The sequence below is a fragment of the Cuculus canorus genome, chromosome 1 (genome assembly GCF_017976375.1).
Source record: "Cuculus canorus isolate bCucCan1 chromosome 1, bCucCan1.pri, whole genome shotgun sequence".
Classification (NCBI taxonomy): Eukaryota; Metazoa; Chordata; class Aves; order Cuculiformes; family Cuculidae; genus Cuculus; species Cuculus canorus.
The window spans coordinates 545,153-567,109 of NC_071401.1; the positions used below are offsets into that span (position 1 = coordinate 545,153).

General features: G+C 64.1%; 2 protein-coding genes across 4 annotated transcripts in view; both read right to left on the bottom strand.

The window, feature by feature from the left end:
- Nucleotides 1–2,175, bottom strand: part of TRIM3 (tripartite motif containing 3) — a 34,504-nt gene extending 32,329 nt beyond the window's left edge. The window contains exon 1 of one of the 2 annotated variants that reach the window (XM_054078886.1): nt 2,125–2,175. The gene's annotated coding sequence lies outside the window, so the exon portion shown is untranslated. Of the gene's footprint in view, nt 1–1,076; nt 1,100–2,124 lie in introns of those variants that run through there. The other variant, XM_054078895.1, reaches the window with a different exon arrangement.
- A 4,310-nt stretch (nt 2,176–6,485) lies between these two features.
- ARFIP2 (ADP ribosylation factor interacting protein 2) lies at nt 6,486–21,944 on the bottom strand. Of its 2 annotated transcripts, XM_054078920.1 has the most exons (9): nt 21,823–21,944; nt 18,965–19,072; nt 18,768–18,876; nt 16,730–16,822; nt 15,005–15,120; nt 12,330–12,551; nt 10,198–10,355; nt 9,147–9,321; nt 6,486–6,748 (listed from the first exon to the last, which is right to left on the bottom strand). In XM_054078920.1, the coding sequence occupies exons 2-9, from the start codon at nt 19,061–19,063 to the stop codon at nt 6,593–6,595; spliced, it is 1,128 nt and encodes a 375-aa protein (XP_053934895.1). In that variant the 5' UTR covers nt 19,064–19,072; nt 21,823–21,944; the 3' UTR covers nt 6,486–6,592. The 2 variants fall into 2 exon arrangements, with proteins under 2 accessions (XP_053934895.1, XP_053934900.1); XM_054078925.1 differs by lacking the exon at nt 16,730–16,822 and having other exon boundaries at nt 21,823–21,943.
- Nucleotides 21,945–21,957: the final 13 nt, after the last annotated feature.

A 21,957-nucleotide genomic window follows, 5' to 3' on the forward strand; every position in this document is an offset into this window, starting at 1 on the left:
ACCCACAGCGCTGACCCACAGCTCTGACCCACAGCGCTGACCCACAGCACCCTTCACACCATCCCCTCAGCCTGGGGAGCAGCGTGACCCACAGCGACCCACGGCGTGACCCCACAGGAGCCCACAGCCCCCCCTGCCCCACAGCCCCCCTCTGCCCCACAGCCCCCCCTCTGCCCCACAGCCCCCCCTCTGCCCCACAGCCCCCCTCTGCCCCACAGCCCCCCTGCCCCACAGCCCCCCCTCTGCCCCACAGATCCCCTCTGCCCCACAGCCCCCCTCTGCCCCACAGATCCCCTCTGCCCCACAGCCCCCCTCTGCCCCACAGCCCCCCCTCTGCCCCATAGACCCCCTCTGCCCCACAGCCCCCCTCTGCCCCACAGCCCCCCCTCTGCCCCACAGCCCCCCTGCCCCACAGCCCCCCCTGCCCCACAGCCCCCCCTCTGCCCCACAGCCCCCCTCTGCCCCATAGATCCCCTCTGCCCCACCGCCCCCCCTCTGCCCCACAGCCCCCCTCTGCCCCACAGACCCTCTCTGCCCCACAGCCCCCCTCTGCCCCACAGCCCCCCCTCTGCCCCATAGATCCCCTCTGCCCCACAGCCCCCCTCTGCCCCACAGCCCCCCCTCTGCCCCACAGCCCCCCTGTGCCCCACAGCCCCCCTCTGCCCCACAGCCCCCCCTCTGCCCCACAGCCCCCCTGCCCCACAGCCCCCCCTCTGCCCCACAGCCCCCCCTCTGCCCCACATCCCCCCTCTGCCCCACAGCCCCTCTGCCCCACATCTCCCTCTGCCCCACAGCCCCCGTGCCCCACAGCCCCCCCTCTGCCCCACAGCCCCCCTCTGCCCCTCTCTGCCCCACAGCCCCCGTGCCCCACAGCCCCCCCTCTGCCCCACAGCCCCCCCTCTGCCCCACAGCCCCCCTCTGCCCCTCTCTGCCCCACAGCCCCCTCTGCCCCACAGCCCCCCTCTGCCCCACAGCCCCCCTCTGCCCCACATCCCCCCCTGTGCCCCACATCTCCCCCTGTGCCCCACATCTCCCCCTGTGCCCCACAGCCCCTCTGCCCCCATCTCCGCTCACACCGCTCCAGGCCCGGCCCCGCCCCGACCGCCATTGACTGGGAGGGACTGGGAGGGGAGTGGGAGGGACTGGGAGGGACTGGAGGGGCTGAGGAGGCACTGGGAGAGACTGGGAGGGACTGGGAGGGACTGGAAAGACTGGGGGGCACTGGGAAGGCACTGGGAGGGACCGGGGGGGGGGGAGTGGGAGGGACTGGAGGGGCTGAGGAGGCACTGGGAGGGACTGGGGGGCACTGGGAGAGACTGGGAGGGACTGGAAAGACTGGGGGGCACTGGGAGAGACTGGGGGCACTGGGAGGGACCGGGGGGGCACTGGGAGGAGGGGGAGAGACTGGAGGGCATTGGGAAGGGACTGGTGGGACTGGGAGGGACTGGAGGGGCTGAGGAGGCACTGGGAAGGACTGGGAAGGACTGGGGGGACTGGGAAGACTGGGGAAGGACTGGAGGGAGTGAGGAGGCACTGGGAGGTACTGGGAAGGACTGGGGAGGGACTGGGGGGCACTGGGAAGGCACTGGGAGGGACTGGGGAGAGTGAGAAGGCACTGGGAAGGGACTGGAGGGGCTGAGGAGGCACTGGGAGAGACTGGGAAGACTGGGAGGGACTGGGAGGGACTGGGAAGGACTGGGGGGGACTGGGAAGGACTGGGAGGGACTGGAGAGGCACTGGGAGGGACTGGGAAGGACTGGGAGGGACTGGAGAGGCACTGGGAGGGACTGGGAAGGACTCGGGGGAGTGGGAGGCACTGGGAGGGACTGGGGAGGGACTGGGGGCACTGGGAAGGACTGGGAGGGACTGAGGAGGCACTGGGATGGACTGGAAGGACTGGGGAGGCACTGGGAGGGACTGAGGGACACTGGGAAGGCACTGGGAAGGGACTGGGAGGGACTGGGAAGAGTGGGACAGACTGGGGAGGCACTGGGAGGGACTGGGGTGGCACTGGGAAGGACCCAATTTCCCCCCCCTTTCCTCCCCATCCCCACTCCCTCCCAACCCCCCCCCCCAACACCCCCCAAACCCCCCCATTCCACCCCCATTCCAACCCCCACTCACCCCCCTCGGCCGCCCCTCCCCTCTCCTCCCGCATCCTCTGTGCGCTCTGCGCAGCGCTGCCGATGGGCGATACCATTGCTGCGCCGGGGGGGGGGTGAGGGTGGTATCTCCCCCTTTTATTTCCCACGGGACCCCCCCGAGGAATACAACGCTCGGGATTTTGGAAGCGTCGCAAAGCGATGCTTCCAAAATCCCGAGCGTTGTATTCCTCGGGGGGGTCCCGTGAAAATTGGGGTGAGGGCTAAACCACCCCCACCCCCCCCCCCCCCGGCGCAGCAATGGTATCGCCCAGGATGGGGCTCTGCAGTGGGAGGGCGCTCCCCGCATCCCGTGGTCCCCGCCCGTTGCCATGGCAACAGCATCCCGCCCATCCTGGAGGGACGAGGAAGGGCTTGAGTGGATTTCCAAGGAATGGGGAAATGTGGGAAAGTGGGATGTCCCATCGGAGGTCGTTCCGGAGCGTCCGTGGGCATTTTGGCACCATCTGTGGCCATTCCATCCCCATCCATGGCCATTCCATCCCATCCATGGCCATTCCATCCCATCCGTGGCCATTCCATCCCATCCGTGGCCATTCCATCCCATCCGTGGCCATTCCATCCCATCCATGGCCATTCCATCCCATCCATGGCCATTCCATCCCATCCATGGCCATTCCATCCCATCCGTGGCCATTCCATCCCATCCATGGCCATTCCATCCCCATCCGTGGCCATTCCATCCCATCCGTGGCCATTCCATCCCATCCATGGCCATTCCATCCCATCCGTGGCCATTCCATCCCCATCCATGGCCATTCCATCCCATCCATGGCCATTCCATCCCATCCATGGCCATTCCATCCCATCCATGGCCATTCCATCCCCATCCATGGCCATTCCATCCCATCCATGGCCATTCCATCCCATCCGTGGCCATTCCATCCCATCCGTGGCCATTCCATCCCCATCCGTGGCCATTCCATCCCATCCGTGGCCATTCCATCCCATCCATGGCCATTCCGGTCCCATCCATGGCCATTCCATCCCATCCGTGGCCATTCCATCCCATCCATGGCCATTCCATCCCCATCCATGGCCATTCCATCCCATCCATGGCCATTCCATCCCATCCATGGCCATTCCATCCCATCCGTGGCCATTCCATCCCATCCGTGGCCATTCCATCCCATCCGTGGCCATTCCATCCCATCCATGGCCATTCCGGCCCCATCCATGGCCATTCCATCCCCATCCATGGCCATTCCATCCCATCCATGGCCATTCCATCCCATCCATGGCCATTCCATCCCATCCGTGGCCATTCCATCCCATCCGTGGCCATTCCATCCCATCCATGGCCATTCCATCCCATCCGTGGCCATTCCATCCCATCCATGGCCATTCCATCCCCATCCATGGCCATTCCACCCCATCCATGGCCATTCCGGTCCCATCCATGGCCATTCCATCCTATCCATGGCCATTCCATCCCATCCATGGCCATTCCATCCTATCCATGGCCATTCCATCCCATCCGTGGCCATTCCATCCCATCCATGGCCATTCCATCCCATCCATCCATGGCCATTCCATCCCCATCCATGGCCATTCCATCCCATCCATGGCCATTCCATCCCATCCATCCATGGCCATTCCATCCCCATCCATGGCCATTCCATCCCATCCGTGGCCATTCCATCCCATCCATGGTCTCCGTTGTTTCCGTTCCCCCCGGATCCCTCCGGAGGCCGCGGTTGTCCGACGGTGTATCCGGCGCTGCCCCCCCCCTGTTCCTGGCACCGATCCAGCGGCACTGCGGATACTGGGATGGGGGATACTGGGATGGGGGAAACTGGGATGGGGGACACTGGGATGAGGGGACACTGGGATGGGGGATACTGGGATGGGGGACACTGGAGCACTGGGATACTGGGATGCTGGATATAGGGACAATGGGATGTGGGGATACTGGGATACTGGGATCCGGAGATACTGGGATCTGGTGATACTGGGATATAGGGATCCTAGGATCTGGGGATAGTGGAACACTGGGATACGGGAACACTGAGATGTGTGGATACTGGGATGAGCGGATGCGGGGCTGGGGGGATACTGGGATACTGGGATAGTGGGATGAGGGGAGATGGGGACACCGGGCCGGGGAGACCTCACCCTCTTCCCCACACGTGGATCCGAAGGATCCAGAGCTGCGGATGAGGCCGAGGGGGCCAAGTGGGCTGGGACTGAGGGATCCGGAGCCGAGGGATCCAAGGGGACATGGCTGAGGGATCCGGAACCGAGGGATCCAGAGCCGAGGGATCCAGAGCCGAGGGATCCAAGGGGACACGGACAAGAAATCCAGAGCCAAGGGATCCGGAGCTGATGGGGCCGAGGGAGCCTGAACTGAGGGATCCACAGGGAGAGGGTCGAGGGACTGGAACCGAGGGATCCGGAACCGAGGGATCCGGAGCTGAGGGATCCGGAGCTGAAGGGGCCAAGGGGACATGGTCGAGGGATCCAGAACCAAGGAATGCGAGTGGCACCAAGGATCCAGAGCTGAGGGATCCCAGTGGAGCCGAGGGATCCGGAGCTGAGGGATCCGAGTGGAACCGAGGGATCCGGAGCCGAGGGGGCCAAGTGGGCTGGGGCCAAGGGATCCGGAGCCGAGGGATCCAAGGGGACACGGACGAGGGATCCGGAGCCGAGGGGGCCGAGGGAGCCTGAACTGAGGGATCCACAGGGAGAGGGTCGAGGGACTGGGACCGAGGGATCCAACTGGAACTGCGGGATCTGGAACTGAGGGATCCAACTGGAACCGCGGGATCCAGAACTGAGGGATCTGAGGGATCCAGAGCCGAGGGATGCGAGTGGCACCGAGGGATCCGGAGCTGAGGGAGCCGAGCGGAGCCGCGGGATGCGGAGCCGCGGGATGTGGAGCCGAGGGATGCGGAGCTGAGGGATGCGGAGCTGCGCCCCCGCGGGTGATCCGTACCGTTTTATTCCGGAGCTACAGAGGTCGGGGGGGGCTCAGACCTTCACCGGGAACGGGGAGGGAATCCATCCGACAGTGATTTACCGGGGATTAAATTAACACGGAAAACGATCCGGAGGGGGGAATCTCAGGAGAAAGTGCCCAAGTGCCGCGCGCGGGGTCGGAATCTGCCCGGAGCTCCGGGGTTTGGTCCTGGGTTCCGAGGGATCCGGGGCCGAGGGATCCGGGGCCAAACGGAGCCGAGGGATCCAGAGCCGAGGGATCTGAGGGATCCGGGGCCGAGGGATCCAGAGCCGAGGGATCCGAGGGATCCGGGACTGAATGGAGCCGAGGGATCCGGGGCCAAACAGAGCCGAGGGATCCAGAGCCGAGGGATCCAGGGCCAAATGGAGCCGAGGGATCCAGAGCCAAGGGATCCGGGGACGAGTGGAGCCGAGGGATCCAGAACTGAGGGATCTGAGGGATCCGGGGCCAAACGGAACCGAGGGATCCAGAGCCGAGGGATCTGAGGGATCCGGGGCTGAGGGATCCGAGGGATCCGGGGCCAAACGGAGCTGAGGGATCCAGAGCTGAGGGATCCGAGGGATCCGAGTGGAGCCAAGGGATCCGGGGCTGAGTGGATCTGAGGGAGCCAAGCTCACCGGGGCCAAAGGATCCGGAGCTGAGGGATGCGAGTGGAACCCAGGGATCCAGAGCTCAGGGATCCGGGGCCGAGTGGATCTGAGGGAGCCAAGCGGGCTGGGGCCGAGGGATCCGAGCGGAACCGAGGGATCCGGGGCCGAGGGATCCGAGCGGAACTGAGGGATCCGGGGCAGAGGGATCTGAGGGAGCCAAGCTCGCCGGGGCCAAAGGATCCGGAGCCGAGGGATCCGAGTGGAACCCATGGAGCCACGCGGGCCGAGGGATCCGAGTTGGAACTGAGGGATCCGGGGCTGAGGGATCCAGAGCTGAGGGATCTGAGGGATCCGAGTGGAGCCAAGGGATCCGGGGCTGAGTGGATCTGAGGGAGCCAAGCTCACCGGGGCCAAAGGATCCGGAGCCGAGTGGAACCCATGGAGCCACGGGGGCCGAGGGATCCAAGTGGAACCGAGGGATCCGGGGCTGAGGGATCCGAGGGATCCGAGTGGAGCCGAGGGATCTGGGGCCAAGGGATCCGAGGGAGCCAAGCTCGCCAGGGCCAAAGGATCCAGAGCCGAGGGATCCGAGTGGAACCCATGGAGCCACGCGGGCCGAGGGATCTGAGCGGAACTGAGGAATCCGGGGCTGAGGGATCCGAGGGATCTGGGGCCGAGTGGATCTGAGGGATCCAAGCTCGCCGGGGCCAAAGGATCCGGAGCCGAGGGATCCGAGTGGAACCCACGGAGCGACGCGGGCCGAGGGATCCGAGCGGAGCGGAGGGCTCCGTAGCGGCAGCTCCCGCCCCTCATCCCGGGGGGGTTTTTCTCCGTCCATGCCGTGGACATTCCGGAGCGGTTGTCCGTGCGGAGCGGAGCGGTCACTGCTCCTCGAGCCACGAGGGCTTCTCGGCTCCGGGGGCCTTCAGGCGGACGTGGAACTGCTTCAGCGTTTGCTCCAACTGCTGTTGGTTCCCCGCGAAGTACGACGACACCGCGTTGTGGAACAGCAGCAGCTGCTTGTGCATCACCTTCACCTGCGGAACACCCGGAAAACTGGGAAAACAGCCGGAAAACATGGAAAAACATGGGAAAACCGCACGGGAAACCATCACAGCCCCGGGAGACAACGGCCAAACGGCTGCGTGTGTGCGCCAGGGGGTCGGATCCCGGGAAAACTGCCACGAGGGGGTCAGATCCCGGGAAAACTGCCGCAAGGGGGTCAGATCCCGGGAAAACTGCTGCTGCACGGGGATCAGATCCCGGGAAAACTGCCACGAGGGGGTTGGATCCCGGGAAAACCGCTGCTACACGGAGATCAGATCCCGGGAAAACTGCCACGAGGGGATCAGATCCCGGGAAAACAGCCACGACGGGGTCAGATCCCGGGAAAACTGCCACGAGGGGGTCGGATCCCGGGGAAACAACAGCCACGAGGGGGTCAGATCCCGGGAAAACTGCTGCTACACTGAGATCAGATCCCGGGAAAACTGCCACGAGAGGGTCAGATCCCGGGAAAACAACCACGAGGGGGTCAGATCCCGGGAAAACTGCTGCTGCACGGAGATCAGATCCCGGAAAAGCAGCCACACAAGGATCAGATCCCAGGAAAACAACAGCCAATGGCCACACACATGCACGAGGGGGTCAGATCCCGGGAAAACAGCCACATGCATAGGGATCAGATCCTGGGAAAAGAACCGTGCACATGGGGATCAGATCCCAAGAAAACAACTGCACATGCGGGGATCAGATCCTGGGAAAACAGCTGCTGCACAGGGATCAGATCCCAGGAAAACAGCCATGCATGGATCAGATTCTGGGAAAGCAGCTGCACACACGAGGATCAGATCCCGGGAAGAAAAGAGCTGTGCACATGGGGATCAGATCCCGGGAAAACAGCCACACACATGGGGATCAGCTCCTGGGAAAGCTGCGGGATAGGGATCATCTCCCAGAAAACAGCTGCACAGGGATCAGCTCCCAGGAAAACAACCGCATGGGGATCATCTCCCAAAAAAAGCAGCAGGATGGGGATCAGCTCCCAGAAATACAATGGGATAGAGATCAGCTTCCAGAAAAGCAGTGGGATGGGGATCAGCTCCCGGAAAACAGCTGCGCAGGGATCAGCTCCCGGGAAAACAACCACACGGGGATCATCTCCCGGAAAAGCAGCGGGATGGGGATCAGCTCCTGGAAAAGCAGCCGAGCCGCACGGGGATCAGCTCCCGGGAAAACAGCCGCACAGGGATCAGCTCCCAGAAAAACAGCTGCATGGGAATCATCTCCCAGAAATACAATGGGATAGAGATCACCTCCCGGAAAAGCAGCGGGATGGGGATCAGCTCTGGGAAAAGCAGCCCCATGGAGATCATCTCCCAAAAAAAGCCGTGGGATGGGGATCAGCTGCCGGAAAAACAGCTGCACAGGGATCATCTCCCAGAAATACAACGGGATGGGGATCAGCTCCTGGAAAAACAGCCCCATGGAAATCATCTCCCAGAAAAGCAGCGGGATGGGGATCAGCTCTGAGAAAGGCAGTGGGATGGGGATCATCTCCCGGAAAAACAGCCCCATGGGAATCATCTCCCGGAAAAACAGCCGCACGGGGATCAGCTCCTGGGAAAACAGCTGCATGGAAATCATCTCCCAGAAATACAACGGGATAGAGATCACCTCCCGGAAAAGCAGTGGGATGGGGATCAGCTCCGGGAAAAACAGCCCCATGGAAATCATCTCCCGGAAAAGCAGCGGGATGGGGATCAGCTCCCGGAAAAACAGCTGCATGGAAATCATGTCCCAGAAATACAATGGGATGGGGATCAGCTCCTGGAAAAGCAGCGGGATGGGGATCAGCTCCCGGAAAAACAGCTCCATGGAGATCATCTCCCAAAAAAACAGCGGGATGGGGATCAGCTCCCAGAAAAACAATGGGATGGGGATCGTCTCCCAGAAAAACAGCCGCACGGGGATCATCTCCCGGGAAAACAACCGCAGAGGGATCATCTCCCGGAAAAGCAGCGGGATGGGGATCAGCTCCCAGAAAAACAATGGGATGGGGATCGTCTCCCAGAAAAACAGCCACACGGGGATCATCTCCCGGGAAAACAACCGCAGAGGGATCATCTCCCGGAAAAGCAGCGGGATGGGGATCAGCTCCCAGAAAAACAATGGGATGGGGATCATCTCCTGGAAAACAGCTGCACAGGGATCAGCTCCTGGGAAAACAACTGCATGGGGTTCATCTCCCGGAAAAGCAGTGGGATGGGGATCGTCTCCCGGAAACCCACGGTGGAGGCATCCGTGCCGGCATCTCCCTGCGGAAGCGCCTCCCTCGCCCTTCCCGTGTCGGGAGGGATCTCCCCGGATCACCCCGGATCACCCCGGATCTCCCCGGATCTCCCCGGACCATTCCCGCGGCATTCCCATTCCCACCTTGTTCTCCTCGAGGAATTTGAGTTTGACGGCGACGTCGGCGCGGAGCCGCTCGTATTTGTCGCGGTGGCTCTGGAATTGGCTCTGGGCGGCGTCCATCCGGCACAGCGCTCCGGCGTCGCGCGCGCCCGCGCTCAGCTCCTCCAGGTCCGTGCGGTACGCGTCGTATTCCAACCTGCGGAGCGGCCAACGGATCCGGAGCCAAAGGGGCCAACGGATCCAGAGCCAAAGGGGCCAAGAGATCCGGAGCACAAGGGGCCAACGGATCCAAGGGGGAAGGGGCCAAGGGATCCGGAGCCCAAGGGGCCAAGGGATCCGGAGCCCAAGGGGCCAACGGATCCAGAGCCGAAGGGGCCAAGGGATCCAAAAGGGAAGAAGGGGCCAAGGGATCCAAGGGGGAAGAAGGGGCCAAGGGATCCGGAGCCCAAGGGGCCAACAGATCTGGAGCCGAAGGGGCCAAGGGATCCAAGGGGGAAGGGGCCAAGGGATCCAGAGCCGAAGGGGCCAACGGATCCAAGGGGGAAGGGGCCAAGGGATCTGGAATCAAAGGGGCCAACAGATTCGGAGCCAAAGGGGCCAACGGATCCAGAGCCGAAGGGGCCAAGGGATTCGGAGCCGAAGGGGCCAAGGGATCCAAGGGGGAAGGGGCCAAGGGATCCGGAATCAAAGGGACCAAGGGATACGGAGCCAAGGGAGCCAAAGGATCAAGAGCTAAAGGGGCCAAGGGATCCAGAGCCAAGAGCTGGGGGCAAGGGATCCAAGGGGGAAGGGGCCAAGGGATCCAGAGCCAATGGGGCCAATGGATATGGAACCAAAGGGGCCAATAGATCCGGAGCCAAAGGGGCCAAGGGATACGGAGCCAAGAGCTGGGGCCAAGGGATCCGGAGCCGAAGGGGCCAAGGGATCCGGAGCCGAAGGGGCCAAGGGATCCAAGGGGGAAGGGGCCAAGGGAACCGGGAATGGCGGTGGGAGCTGCGATGGGAACGGCGCTTCCCGGGAAGGGAAGGGAAGGGAAGGGAAGGGAAGGGGAGGGGAGGGGGCGGCTCCGTACCTGGCGCTCTCGTAGTGTTTGACGGTGATGAGAGTGTCCTCCATGGTTTTGTGCACCAACGTTTGGATGCTCGAAACGAAGAAGTTGACGGCGCCCAAAAGGGTTTCTCCGTTGCGGCACAGCAGCTTCTGCGTCTCCGCGTTGTATCCGAACTCCTCCTGGAGAGGAGGGAATGGAAACCGGGAAGCGGGGGCGGATCAGGGAGGGCCTCGCAACGGGGGGGCATCGTCCCCTCGCTCCGTGCCGGGAATGGCGGGAGTGGAGGGGGCCGAGGGATCGCAGGGATCCAAGAGGGAAAGGGAGGAGGGAGGTGAGGGAGATGCAGCCGTGGGATGCAAGGGGGAAGGGGCCAAGGGATCCGAAGACAACGGGGCCAAGGGATCCAAGGGGAAGGGGCCAATGGATCCGGAGCCAAGAGCTGGGGCCAATGGATCCAGAGCCAAAGGGGCCAAGGGATGCAGAACCAAGGGAGCCAAGGGATCCAGAGCCGAGGGGGCCAAAGAATCCAGACCCGAGGGGGCCAAGGGATCCAGAGCCAAAGGGGCCAATGGATCCGGAGCCAAAGGGGCCAAGGGATCCGGAGCCAAGAGCTGGGGCCAAGGGAGCTGGAGCCAAAGGGGCCAATGGATCCGGAGCCAAAGGGGCCAACAAATCAGGAGCCAAGGGGCCAATGGATATGGAGCCAAAGGGGCCAAGGGATCCAGAACCAAGGGAGCCAAGGGATCCAGAGCCGAGGGAGCCAATGGATCCAGAGCCAAAGGGGCCAAAGAATCCAGAGCCAAAGGGGCCAAGGGATCCGGAGCCAAAGGGGCCAAGGGATCCGGAGGCAAAGGCTGGGGCAGAGGGAGCTGGAACTGAGGGGTCCGAGCAGGAAGGAGCCAAGGGATCTGACGGATCCAAGCAGGAAGGGGTGAGAGATCCGAGTGAGGTATAACTGCAGGATCCAAGTGGGCAGGGGCCAAGGGATCCGGAGGCAAATGGGCCAAGGGAGCCAAAGGATCCAGAGCCGAGGGAGCCAAGGGATCCAGAGCCAAGGCGGCCAAGGGATCCAGGGCCAAGGGAGCCAAAGGATCCAGAACTGAGCGGGCCAAAGGAGTCAAAGGATCCAGAGCCAAGGGATCCAAGAGATCCAGGTCTGAGGGGGCCAAGGGATCCAGAACTGAGTGGGCCAAAGTAGTCAAGCGATCCAGAGCCAAGGGATCCAGAGCCAAGGAGGCCAAGGGACCCAGGGCTGAGGGGGCCAAGAGGGCCAAGGGAGCCAAAGGATCCAGAGCCAAGGGAGCCAAGGGATCCAGGGCCAAGGGAGCCAAAGGATCCAGAGACAAGAGGGCCAAAGAATCCAGAACTGAGGGGACCAAAGGAGTGAAAGGATTCAGAGCCAAGGGATCCAAGGGATCCAGAGCCAAGGGGGTCAAGGGATCCAGAGACGAGGGGACCAAGGGATCCAGAACTGAGTGGGCCAAAGTAGTCAAGCGATCCAGAGCCAAGGGATCCAGGGCTGAGGGGGCCAAGACGGCCAAGGGAGCCAAAGGATCCAGAGCCAAGGGAGCCAAGGGATCCAGGGCCAAGGGAGCCAAAGGACCCAGAGACAAGAGGACCAAGGGATCCAGAGCCAAGGGGGCCAAAGAATCCAGAACTGAGGGAACCAAAGGAGTGAAAGGCTCCGGAGCCAAGGGATCCAAGGGATCCAGGGCTGAGGGTGCCAAGGGATCCAGAGCTGAGAGGGCTAAGGGATCCAAGGGATCTGGGGCCGTGGGGGCCAAGGGATCCAGGGCCAAGGGGGCCAAGGGATCCAGAACTGAGGGGGCCAAAATAGTCAAGAGATCCAGGGCCAAGGGATCCAAGGGATCCAGGGCCGAGGGGGCCAAGGGGGCCAGGGGTAAGGGTGCCAAGGGATCCAGAGCCAAGGGATCCAGAGCCGAGGGGGCCAAGGGATCCAGAGCCAAGGGATCCAGAGCCGAGGGGGCCAAAGGAGTCAAGGGATCCAGAGTCAAGGGATCCAGGGCTGAGGGGGCCAAGGGATCCAGAGCGGAGGGGGCCAGGGATCTGTGGCTGAGAGGGATCTGAGGAAGGTGGAGCCGAGGGATGTTTCCCCCCCTTTCCCCCTTTCCGTCGCCCCCCCGGGGCGGTACCTGGAGCTCGGGTGCCTTCTGGCTGAGGTCGGCGAAGGCGTCGCCGAGGGCGCGCTGGGTCTGCACGAGGCTGTAGAAGTGGTGCGCGAGCGCCCGCGACAGCTGCAGAACGCACTCGTAGCGGCGCTTGGTCTCGCGCAGGAGCTCGATCTGCGCCTCCAGCTCCAGGTCCACCGTCCGCGAGCCGCGGCCAAAGCGCTCCGACAGCAGCTGCTTCGTGCACTGCCGGGACACAGCACCCACAGCCATCCCACGGCATCCCACGGGATCCACAGCCATCCCACGGCACCCGGAGCCATCCCACGGCATCCCGAACCATCCCACGGCACCCGGAGCCATCCCACGGCATCCACAGCCATCCCACGGCATCCCGAGCCATCCCACGGGATCCGGAGCCAGCCCAGAGCATCCCAAGCCATCCCACGGGATCCGGAGCCGGCCCAGAGGATCCACAGCCATCCCACGGCACCCACAGCCATCCCACGGCACCCACAGCCAGCCCACGGCATCCCGAGCCATCCCACAGCATCCGGAGCCATCCCACGGGATCCGGAGCCATCCCAGAGCATCCCGAGCCATCCCACAGCATCCGGAGCCATCCCACGGGATCCGGAGCCATCCCAGAGCATCCAGAGCCATCCCACAGCATCCGGAGCCATCCCACGGCATCCGGAGCCATCCCACGGCATCCCGAGCCATCCCACAGCATCCCGAGCCATCCCACGGCATCCACAGCCATCCCACGGCACCCGGAGCCATCCCACGGGATCCGGAGCCATCCCACAGCATCCCGAGCCATCCCACAGCATCCCGAGCCATCCCACGGCATCCGGAGCCATCCCACGGGATCCCGAGCCATCCCACAGCACCCACAGCCATCCCACGGCATCCCGAGCCATCCCACGGCATCCGGAACCATCCCACGGCACCCACAGCCATCCCACAGCATCCGGAGCCATCCCACGGCATCCACAGCCATCCCAGAGCATCCCGAACCATCTCTCAGCATCCGGAGCCATCCCACAGCATCCGGAGCCATCCCACGGCATCCACAGCCATCCCAGAGCATCCCGAACCATCTCTCAGCATCCGGAGCCATCCCACAGCATCCAGAGCCATCCCAGAGGATCCAGAGCCATCCCACGGCATCCCGAGCCATCCCAGAGCATTCCGAGCCATCCCAGAGGATCCACAGCCATCCCAGAGCATCCCAAGCCATCCCACGGGATCCGGAGCCAGCCCACAGCATCCGGAGCCATCCCAGAGGATCCCGAACCATCCCAGAGGATACAGAGCCAGCCCAGAGCATCCGGAGCCAGCCCAGAGGATCCAGAGGGAACGCGCAGAGCCATCCCAGAGGATCCAGAGGGAATGCACAGAGCCAGCCCAGAGGATCCAGCATCGGATCAGTGGATCCAGAGCCATCCCAGTGCATCCAGAGGGAATGAGCAGAGCCATCCCAGAGGATCCAAAGGGAATGCGCAGAGCCGGCCCAGAGGATCCAGAGGGAACGGGCAGAGCCATCCCAAAGAATCCAGAGGATCCAGCATCAGACCAGAGGATCCAGAGCCATTCCAGAGGATCCAGAGGGAATGCGCAAAGCTGGCCCAGAGGATCCAGAGGATCCAGCATCGGACCAGAGGATCCAGAGCCACCCCAGAGAATCCAGAGGGAACAGGCAGAGCCATCCCAGAGGATCCAGAGGGAACGGACAGAGCCGGCCCAGAGGATCCAGCATCGGATCAATAGATCCAGAGCCATGCCAGAGGATCCAGAGGGAATGCGCAGAGCCGGCCCAGAGGATCCAGAGGATCCAGCATCGGATCAGTGGATCTAGAGCCATCCCAGAGAATCCAAAGGGAATGCACAGAGCCATCCCAGAGGATCCAAAGGGAAGGGGCAGAGCCGGCCCAGAGGAGCCACCATGGTCCCAGTGGATCCAGAGGGAGGGCGCAGAGCTGATCCAGTGCTTCCAGCACCATCCCAGTGGATCCAGAGGGAACGGATCAAGCTGGCCCGGTGGATCCAGAGGGAAGGGGCAGAGCCGGCTCAGTGGATCCAGCATCATCCCAGTGGATCCAGAGGGAAGAGGTCAATGTGGCCCAGTGGATCCAGCATCATCCCAATGGATCCAGAGGGAAGAGGTCAATGTGGCCCAGTGGATCCAATATTGTCCCAATGGATCCAGAGGGAAGGGGCAGAGATGACCCAGAGGATCCAGCATCATCCCAATGGATCCAGAGGATCCAGAGGGAGGAGCAGAGCCGACCCAGTGGATCCAGCATTATCCCAATGGATCCAGAGGATCCAAAGGGAAGAGGCAGAGCCGGCCCAGAGGATCCGGCGTTGTGCCCCTGGATCCAGCGGGAAGGGGCAGAGCTGTCCCAGTGGATCCAATATCATCCCAGAGCATCCCTGGGGAAGGATTCCTTGGGAAGGGGCTGAGCCGTCCCAGAGGCTCCGTGGGGACGGATCCCTCGGGAAGGGGCCGAGCTGTCCCAGAGGATCCGTGGGGATGGATCCCTTGGGAAGGGGCCGAGCTATCCCAGAGGCTCCGTATCCCTCGGGAAGGGGCCGAGGCATCCCAGAGGATCCCTGAGGACGGATCCGTCGGGAAGGGGCCGAGGCATCCCGGAGGCTCCGGATCGGCCAGGAAGGACGGGAGCGGCTCTCACCTTGTAGGTGTTGATCCCCCACTTCTTGACGATGTCAAACTTCTCTCCGGCGATGCCGCGCACGATCTCCTCTCCGGCGGCGCCGGAGCCGGGATGGGGCGGGAGCAGCCCGGAGCCTGCGGGGAGGCAGCGGATCAGCTCCGGAACCAACCCGGCAAAGCCTCCATCCCGGCGGGAATCTCCCGCTGCCGCCAAAGATCCTCCGGCTTTGGAACCAAAACGTACCCCGGAATTCCCACTTCTGCACCAATTCCCGCTCCAATCCCATCCATCCCGACGGATCCCCGCATTCCGCTCCAATCCCGTAAATCCCCAGGGATCCCCACATCCCGCTCCAATCCCGTCCATCCCCAGGGATCCCCGCATCCCACTCCAATCCCGTCCATCCCCAGGGATCCCCGCATTCCGCTCCAATCCCGTCCATCCCCAGGGATCCCCACATCCCGCTCCAATCCCGTCCATCCCCAGGGATCCCCGCATCCCGCTCCAATCCCGTCCATCCCCAGAGATCCCCACATCCCGCTCCAATCCCGTCCATCCCCAGGGATCCCTGCATCCCGCTCTAATCCCGTCCATCCCCAAGGATCCCCGCAGCCCACTCCCATCCTGCCTATCCCATGGGATCCCCCCATCCCGCTCCAATCCTGTCCACCCTGTAGGATCCCTGCATCCCGCTCCGATCCTGTCTATTCCGTGGGATCCCCATATCCCACTCCAATCCCAGCTATCCCAAGGGATCCTCGCATCCCACTCCAATCCTCTGGGATCCCTGCACCCCACCAGGATCCCATCTATCCCGGGGGATCCCTGCATCCCACTCCAATCCCCTCTATCCCGAGGGATCCCCACATCCCGCTCCGCTCCATCTATCCCAAGGGATCCCTGCATCCCACTTCACTCTATCCTGCAGATCCCTGCATCCCACTCCGATCCCGAGGGATCCCCGCATCCCACTCCGATCCCGAGGGATCCCCGCATCCCACTCCTATCCCAAGGGATCCCCGCATCCCACTCCTATCCCAAGGGATCCCCGCATCCCACTCCTATCCTGGGGGATTCCTGCATCCCACTCTGATCCCAAAGGATCCCCATATCCTGCTCCGCTCCGTCTATCCCGAGGGATCCCCACATCCTACTCCTATCCCAAGGGATCCCTGCATCCCACTCCTATCCCGGGGGATCCCTGCATCCCACTCCAATCCCGAGAGACCCCTGCATCCCACTCCAATCCCAAGGGATCCCTGCATCCCACTCCGCTCCGTCTATCCTGAGAGATCCCCGCATCCCACTCCGATCCCAAAGGATCCCCATATCCCGCTCCGCTCTTTCTATCCCGGGGGATCCCCGCATCCCACTCCGCTTCCTGAGGGATCCCCGTATCCCGCTCCGCTCCGTCTATCCCGAGGGATCCCGGATCCCGCCCCGGCCAGGATCTGATCCCGGTTCCAGAGCAGCCCTGGGCTGCGTCTCCCACCGCCTCCGCTTCCCGGTCCGGGATGAGGCTCCACCGCCCCAAACACACTCCAGAGCCAGAATCTCCGGCCGCATCCCGTGCCGAGTGGGGAATTCCCGGAGCCCATCCCAGCTCCGAGGGTCTCCTCACATCCCGACCTTCCCGGGAGCGCGATGAGGATTCGCAGCCGGGGACGGAGATCCCTCCGGATCTCAGAGCCGCCCCCTGACGCCGGGATGCTCCTAGGGCTCCCGGGAATGCCGGCGCGGTACCTGGGATGGCGTCCGGCTGCGCCATCCGTCCGGCGGCCGCCGCGCTCGGAATCACCGACGGACCTCGGGGTGCGGGAGGAGGGAGGAGGGAGCCTGGAAGCGGAGCCGGGGGGGGATGGAGATGGAGATGAACGTGGAAACCATATGGATGGAGATATGGGATGGATGGAGATATGGGATGGGTGGAGATATGGGATGGACGGAGATATGGGATGGACGGAGATATGAGATGGATGGAGATATGGGATGGATGGAAATATGGGATGGATGGAAATATGGGATGGGATGGAGATATGGGATGGGATGGATGGAGATATGGGATGGGATGGATGGAGATATGGGGTGGAGATATGGGGTGGATGGAGATATGGGATGGACAGAGATGGGGATGGAGATATGGAATAGATGGAGATATGGGACGGAGAGAGAGATGGGATAGATGGAGATATGGGATGGAAACAGGGATGGAAACGGAATGGCATAGATGAAGACGGGGACGGGATGAGATGGAATGGGATGGAGATGGGATGGGATGGAGATGGGATGGAGATGGGATGGGATGGAGATGGAATGGAGATGGGAATGGAAATGGGAATGGATGGGATGGATAGAGATGGGGTGGGATGGATGGAGATGGGGAAGGGATGGAGATGGGACGGGATGGAAATGGAATGGGATGGAGATGAGATGGGATGGATGGAGATGGGACCAGGATGGGACAGGGATGGGATGGATGGAGACGGGGAAGGGATGGGGATGGGATGGGATGGGATGGAGATGAGATGGGATGGATGGAGATGGAGATGTAATGGAGATGGAGATGGGATAGATAGAGATGGGGTGGGATGGATGGAGATGGGACCGGGATGGGATGGGGATGGGATGGATGGAGACGGGGAAGGGATGGAGATGGGATGGATGGAGATGGGATGGAGACAGGGAAGGGATGGAGATGGGATGGATGCTGATGGGATGGAGACAGGGAAGGGATGGAGATGGGATGGATGCTGATGGGATGGAGATGGGGATGGAGATGGGGATGGAGATGGGATGGATGGAGACGGGGATGGATGCTGATGGGATGGAGATGGGGATGGATGCAGATGGGACCGGGATGGGATGGGGATGGGATGGATGGAAACAGGATGGGTGGAGACAGGGTCGGGACGGGATTGATGGGATGGGACCGGGATGGGACGGATCAGATGGGAGGGTGAGGGCGGAGGGTCGGGACGGCAGTGGGAGAAGCGCCAGAGCCGCCATCCCGGCCCCATCCCGGCAGCCGGACGGGAACCGCCAGCGGCTGCGCAAGAGACACCGGGAAGAGGGAACGGCACCGCGGCGGATGGGCCCCACCCGATCCGGATTGGATCTGCTCCAGCTCGGATCCGCTCGGGAACTACTCCGGTTTGGATCAGCCCCGGATCTGCTCCAGCTTGGATCCGCTCAGGAGCTACTCCAGTTTGGATCGGCCCCGGATCTGCTCCAGCTCGGATCCGCTCGGGAGCTACTCCAGTTTGGATCGGCCCCGGATCTGCTGCAGCTCGGATCCGCTTTGGATCCACTCCAGAGCGGTTCTGGTTTGGATTCGCTTTGGCTCGGATCCTCTCCAGAGCTGCTCCAGTTTGGATCCACTTTGCCTCAGATCCTCTCCAGAGCTGCTCCGGTTTGGATCCACTTTGGCTCAGATCCTCTCCAGAGCTGCTCCGGTTTGGATCCGCTTTGGCTCAGATCCGCTCCAGAGCTGCTCCGGTTTGGATCCACTTTGGCTCAGATCCGCTCCAGAGCTGCTCCAGTTTGGATCCGCTTCAGCTCCACCCGCTCCGATACGCCCCGGATTCGCTCCGCTTTGGAGCCGCTCCAGCTGGGATCCCCCCTGGAGCACCTCCCGCCTGGAGCCGGTGCTCCCGGTGCTCCGGCAGAGCCGCCGGCGTCCCCCGGGAACCGGGATCACCCACTCCGATCCCGGCCCCGGGGGCGGCTTTTTCCCGGGATGAGGCTCCGGGATGGGTTCCTTCTCCGCTGCGCCGCTCCGTACCTTTGATGGATCCTGTGGGAATGATGCCTTCGGCGGTGCCTCCGTAGCCGCCGGAGACGATGTTGGTCTCGTTGAGGTTTGGCCCCGACACCATCACCTGCTGCAGATCCTGCCGGGAAGAAGCATCCCGTTGGGAATGGCGGCCGTGCCGGTGCCGCGGCAGAGCCCATCCCGGCGTTCCGGCAGCTCTTCCCGACCTGCTCCAAGCCGTCGTCCTCCGGGAGGCTCCCGGCGTCGCCGTTGCTGCTGATGGGAATCTCCATGGTGGCCGCTTTGCCCAAGAGCCCTTCCGACATCCTCGGGGCCTGCCGGGAACGGAGAGGATGGGAATGCCTCCACCGGGAATGCCGGGAGCAGCCTTCGGCCCCCCTGAGCGCTTCCCGGTCACCGGGAATTCCGGGAGCAGCCTTTGGCCCCCCTGGTGCTTCCCGGTCACCGGGAATTCCGGGAGCAGCCGTTGGCCCCCCTGGCGGATCCGGGATCGCCGGGAATTCCGGGCGCAGCCTTTGGCCCCCCTGGCGGATCCGGGATCGCCGGGAATTCCGGGAGCAGCCGTTGGCCCCCCCCGGCGGATCCGGGATCGCCGGGAATTCCGGGCGCAGCCTTTGGCCCCCCTGGCGGATCCGGGATCGCCGGGAATTCCGGGAGCAGCCGTTGGCCCCCCTGGCGGATCCGGGATCGCCGGGAATTCCGGGCGCAGCCTTTGGCCCCCCTGGCGGATCCGGGATCGCCGGGAATTCCGGGAGCAGCCTTTGGCCCCCCTGGCGGATCCGGGATCGCCGGGAATTCCGGGAGCAGCCGTTGGCCCCCCTGGCGGATCCGGGATCACCGGGAATTCCGGGCGCAGCCTTTGGCCCCCCTGGCGGATCCGGGATCGCCGGGAATTCCGGGAGCAGCCGTTGGCCCCCCTGGCGGATCCGGGATCGCCGGGAATTCCGGGAGCAGCCGTTGGCCCCCCTGGCGGATCCGGGATCGCCGGGAATTCCGGGAGCAGCCTTTGGCCCCCCTGGCGGATCCGGGATCGCCGGGAATTCCGGGCGCAGCCGTTGGCCCCCCTGGCGGATCCGGGATCGCCGGGAATTCCGGGAGCAGCCGTTGGCCCCCCTGGCGGATCCGGGATCGCCGGGAATTCCGGGAGCAGCCTTTGGGCCCCCTGGCGGATCCGGGATCGCCGGGAATTCCGGGCGCAGCCTTTGGCCCCCCTGGCGGATCCGGGATCGCCGGGAATTCCGGGAGCAGCCGTTGGCCCCCCTGGCGGATCCGGGATCGCCGGGAATTCCGGGAGCAGCCGTTGGCCCCCCTGGCGGATCCGGGATCACCGGGAATTCCGGGCGCAGCCGTTGGCCCCCCTGGCGGATCCGGGATCGCCGGGATCCGCTCCTGGCCCAACGCCACGGCCGCGCCTCGACCGGTCCGAGCGCATTCCGGCCAAATCCGGCGCCGTTATCCGCCTGGCACCGCTCCAGCCTGGCTCGGGGCCACCCTGGGCTCGGCCCAGTTCCTCCCAGTTCCTCCTATTCCTCCCAGTTCCTCCCATCCCAGTTCTCCCCATTCCCCCCAGTTCTCCCATCCCCTCCCAGTTCCCCCCATTCCTCCCAGTTCCCCCCATTCCTCCCAGTTGCCCCCATCCCTCCCAGTTCCTCTCACTCTTCCCCGTTCCTCCCAGTTCCCCCCATTCCTCCCAGTTGCCCCATTCCTCCCAGTTCCCCCCATTCCCTCCCAGTTCCCCCCATTCCTCCCACTCCTCCCAGTTCCCCCCATTCCTCCCAGTTCCCCCCATTCCTCCCAGTTCCCCCCATTCCCTCCCAGTTCTCCCCATTCCTTCCAGTGCCCCCTGGCTCTCTCCCAGTTCCCCCCACTCCCCTCCCTCCCCCCGCCTCCTTTCTATCCCCCCAGTTTCCCCCAGTTTCCCCCAGTTCCTCCCAGTTCTCCCCATTTTCCTCTCTTCCCCCTCTTTCCCTCCATTCTCCCATTTCTCCCCATTCCTCCGCTTCCCTCCCAGTTGCCCCATTCCCCCCCCAGTTCACCCCAGGCCCTCCCAATTCACCCCATTCCCTCCCAGTTCTCCCCAGTCCCCCCAGTTCGCCCCAGTCCCTCCCAATTCACCCCATTCCCCCCCAGTTCACCCCAGCCCCTCCCAATTCACCCCATTCCCTCCCAGTTCGCCCCAGTCCCTCCCAGTTCGCCCCAGTTCCCCGCTCTCCCCCTGCCCCCCTCCTCCCAGTTCACCCCAGCTCCCCCAGTTCCCCGCTCTCCTCCTGCCCCCCCCCCCCCCAGCCTCCCCAGTTCTCCCCAGTCCCCCCAGTTTGCCACCCTCCCCTGCCCCCCCTCCTCCCAGTCCCTCCCAGTTCACCCCAGTTCCTCCCAGGTCGCCCCACTCCCCCCAGTTCCCCGCTCTCCCACTGCCCCCCCCTCCCAGTCCCTCCCAGTTCTCCCCAGTCCCCCCAGTTCCCTGCTCTCCCCCTGCCCCCCTCCTCCCAGTTCACCCCAGTTCCCCCAGCTCACCGCTCTCCCCCTGCCCCCCCCAGCCCCCCTAGTTCTCCCCAGTCCCCCCAGTTTGCCACCCTCCCCTGCCCCCCCTCCTCCCAGTCCCTCCAGTTCGCCCCAGTCACCCGCTCTCCCCCTGACCCCCTCCTCCCAGTCTCTCCCAGTTCTTCCCAGTCCCCCCAGTTCGCCCCAGTCCCCCCCAGTTCACCTCAGTCCCCCCAGTTCCCCGCTCTCCCCCTGCCCCCCCCTCCCAGTTCCTCCCAGTCCCCCGAGTCCCCCCAGTTCCCCGCTCTCCCCCTGCCCCCCCTCTCCCAGTTCCTCCCAGTCCCCCGAGTCCCCCCAGTTCCCCGCTCTCCCCCTGCCCCCCCTCCTCCCAGTCTCTCCCAGTTCTCCCCAGTCCCTCCCAGTTCCCCGCTCTCCCCCTGCCCCCCCTCTCCCAGTCCCCCCCAGTCCCCCCAGTTCTCCCCAGTTCCCCGCTCTCCCCCTGCCCCCCCTCTCCCAGTGCCTCCCAGTCCCCCCAGTTCCTCCCAGTCCCCTCAGCCCCAGTCTCTCCCAGTTCCCCCCCCACCTCCTCGGGGCCCCCGAAGCTCCCGGGCCCGGGTCCCACCGGAAGCGCCCGAGCGCCGCGACCGGATGTGGCGTTACCGTCGGCCACGGGGACCGGAAGCGGCTTAGGCTCCTTTACCGGAAGTGGGTTCGAGAC

Bases quoted from the DNA above. Each gene is read 5' to 3' on its own strand.
- ARFIP2 (XM_054078920.1), bottom strand. From the start codon at position 19,063: ATGTCGGAAGGGCTCTTGGGCAAAGCGGCCACCATGGAGATTCCCATC. The intron at 16,823-18,767 runs GTACGGAGCGGC...CTCCGCTTCCAG, and splicing joins TCCCACAGGATCCATCAAAG to GCTCCCTCCTCCCTCCTCCC. The intron at 10,356-12,329 runs GTACCGCCCCGG...CCTCCTCTCCAG, and splicing joins AGAAGGCACCCGAGCTCCAG to GAGGAGTTCGGATACAACGC.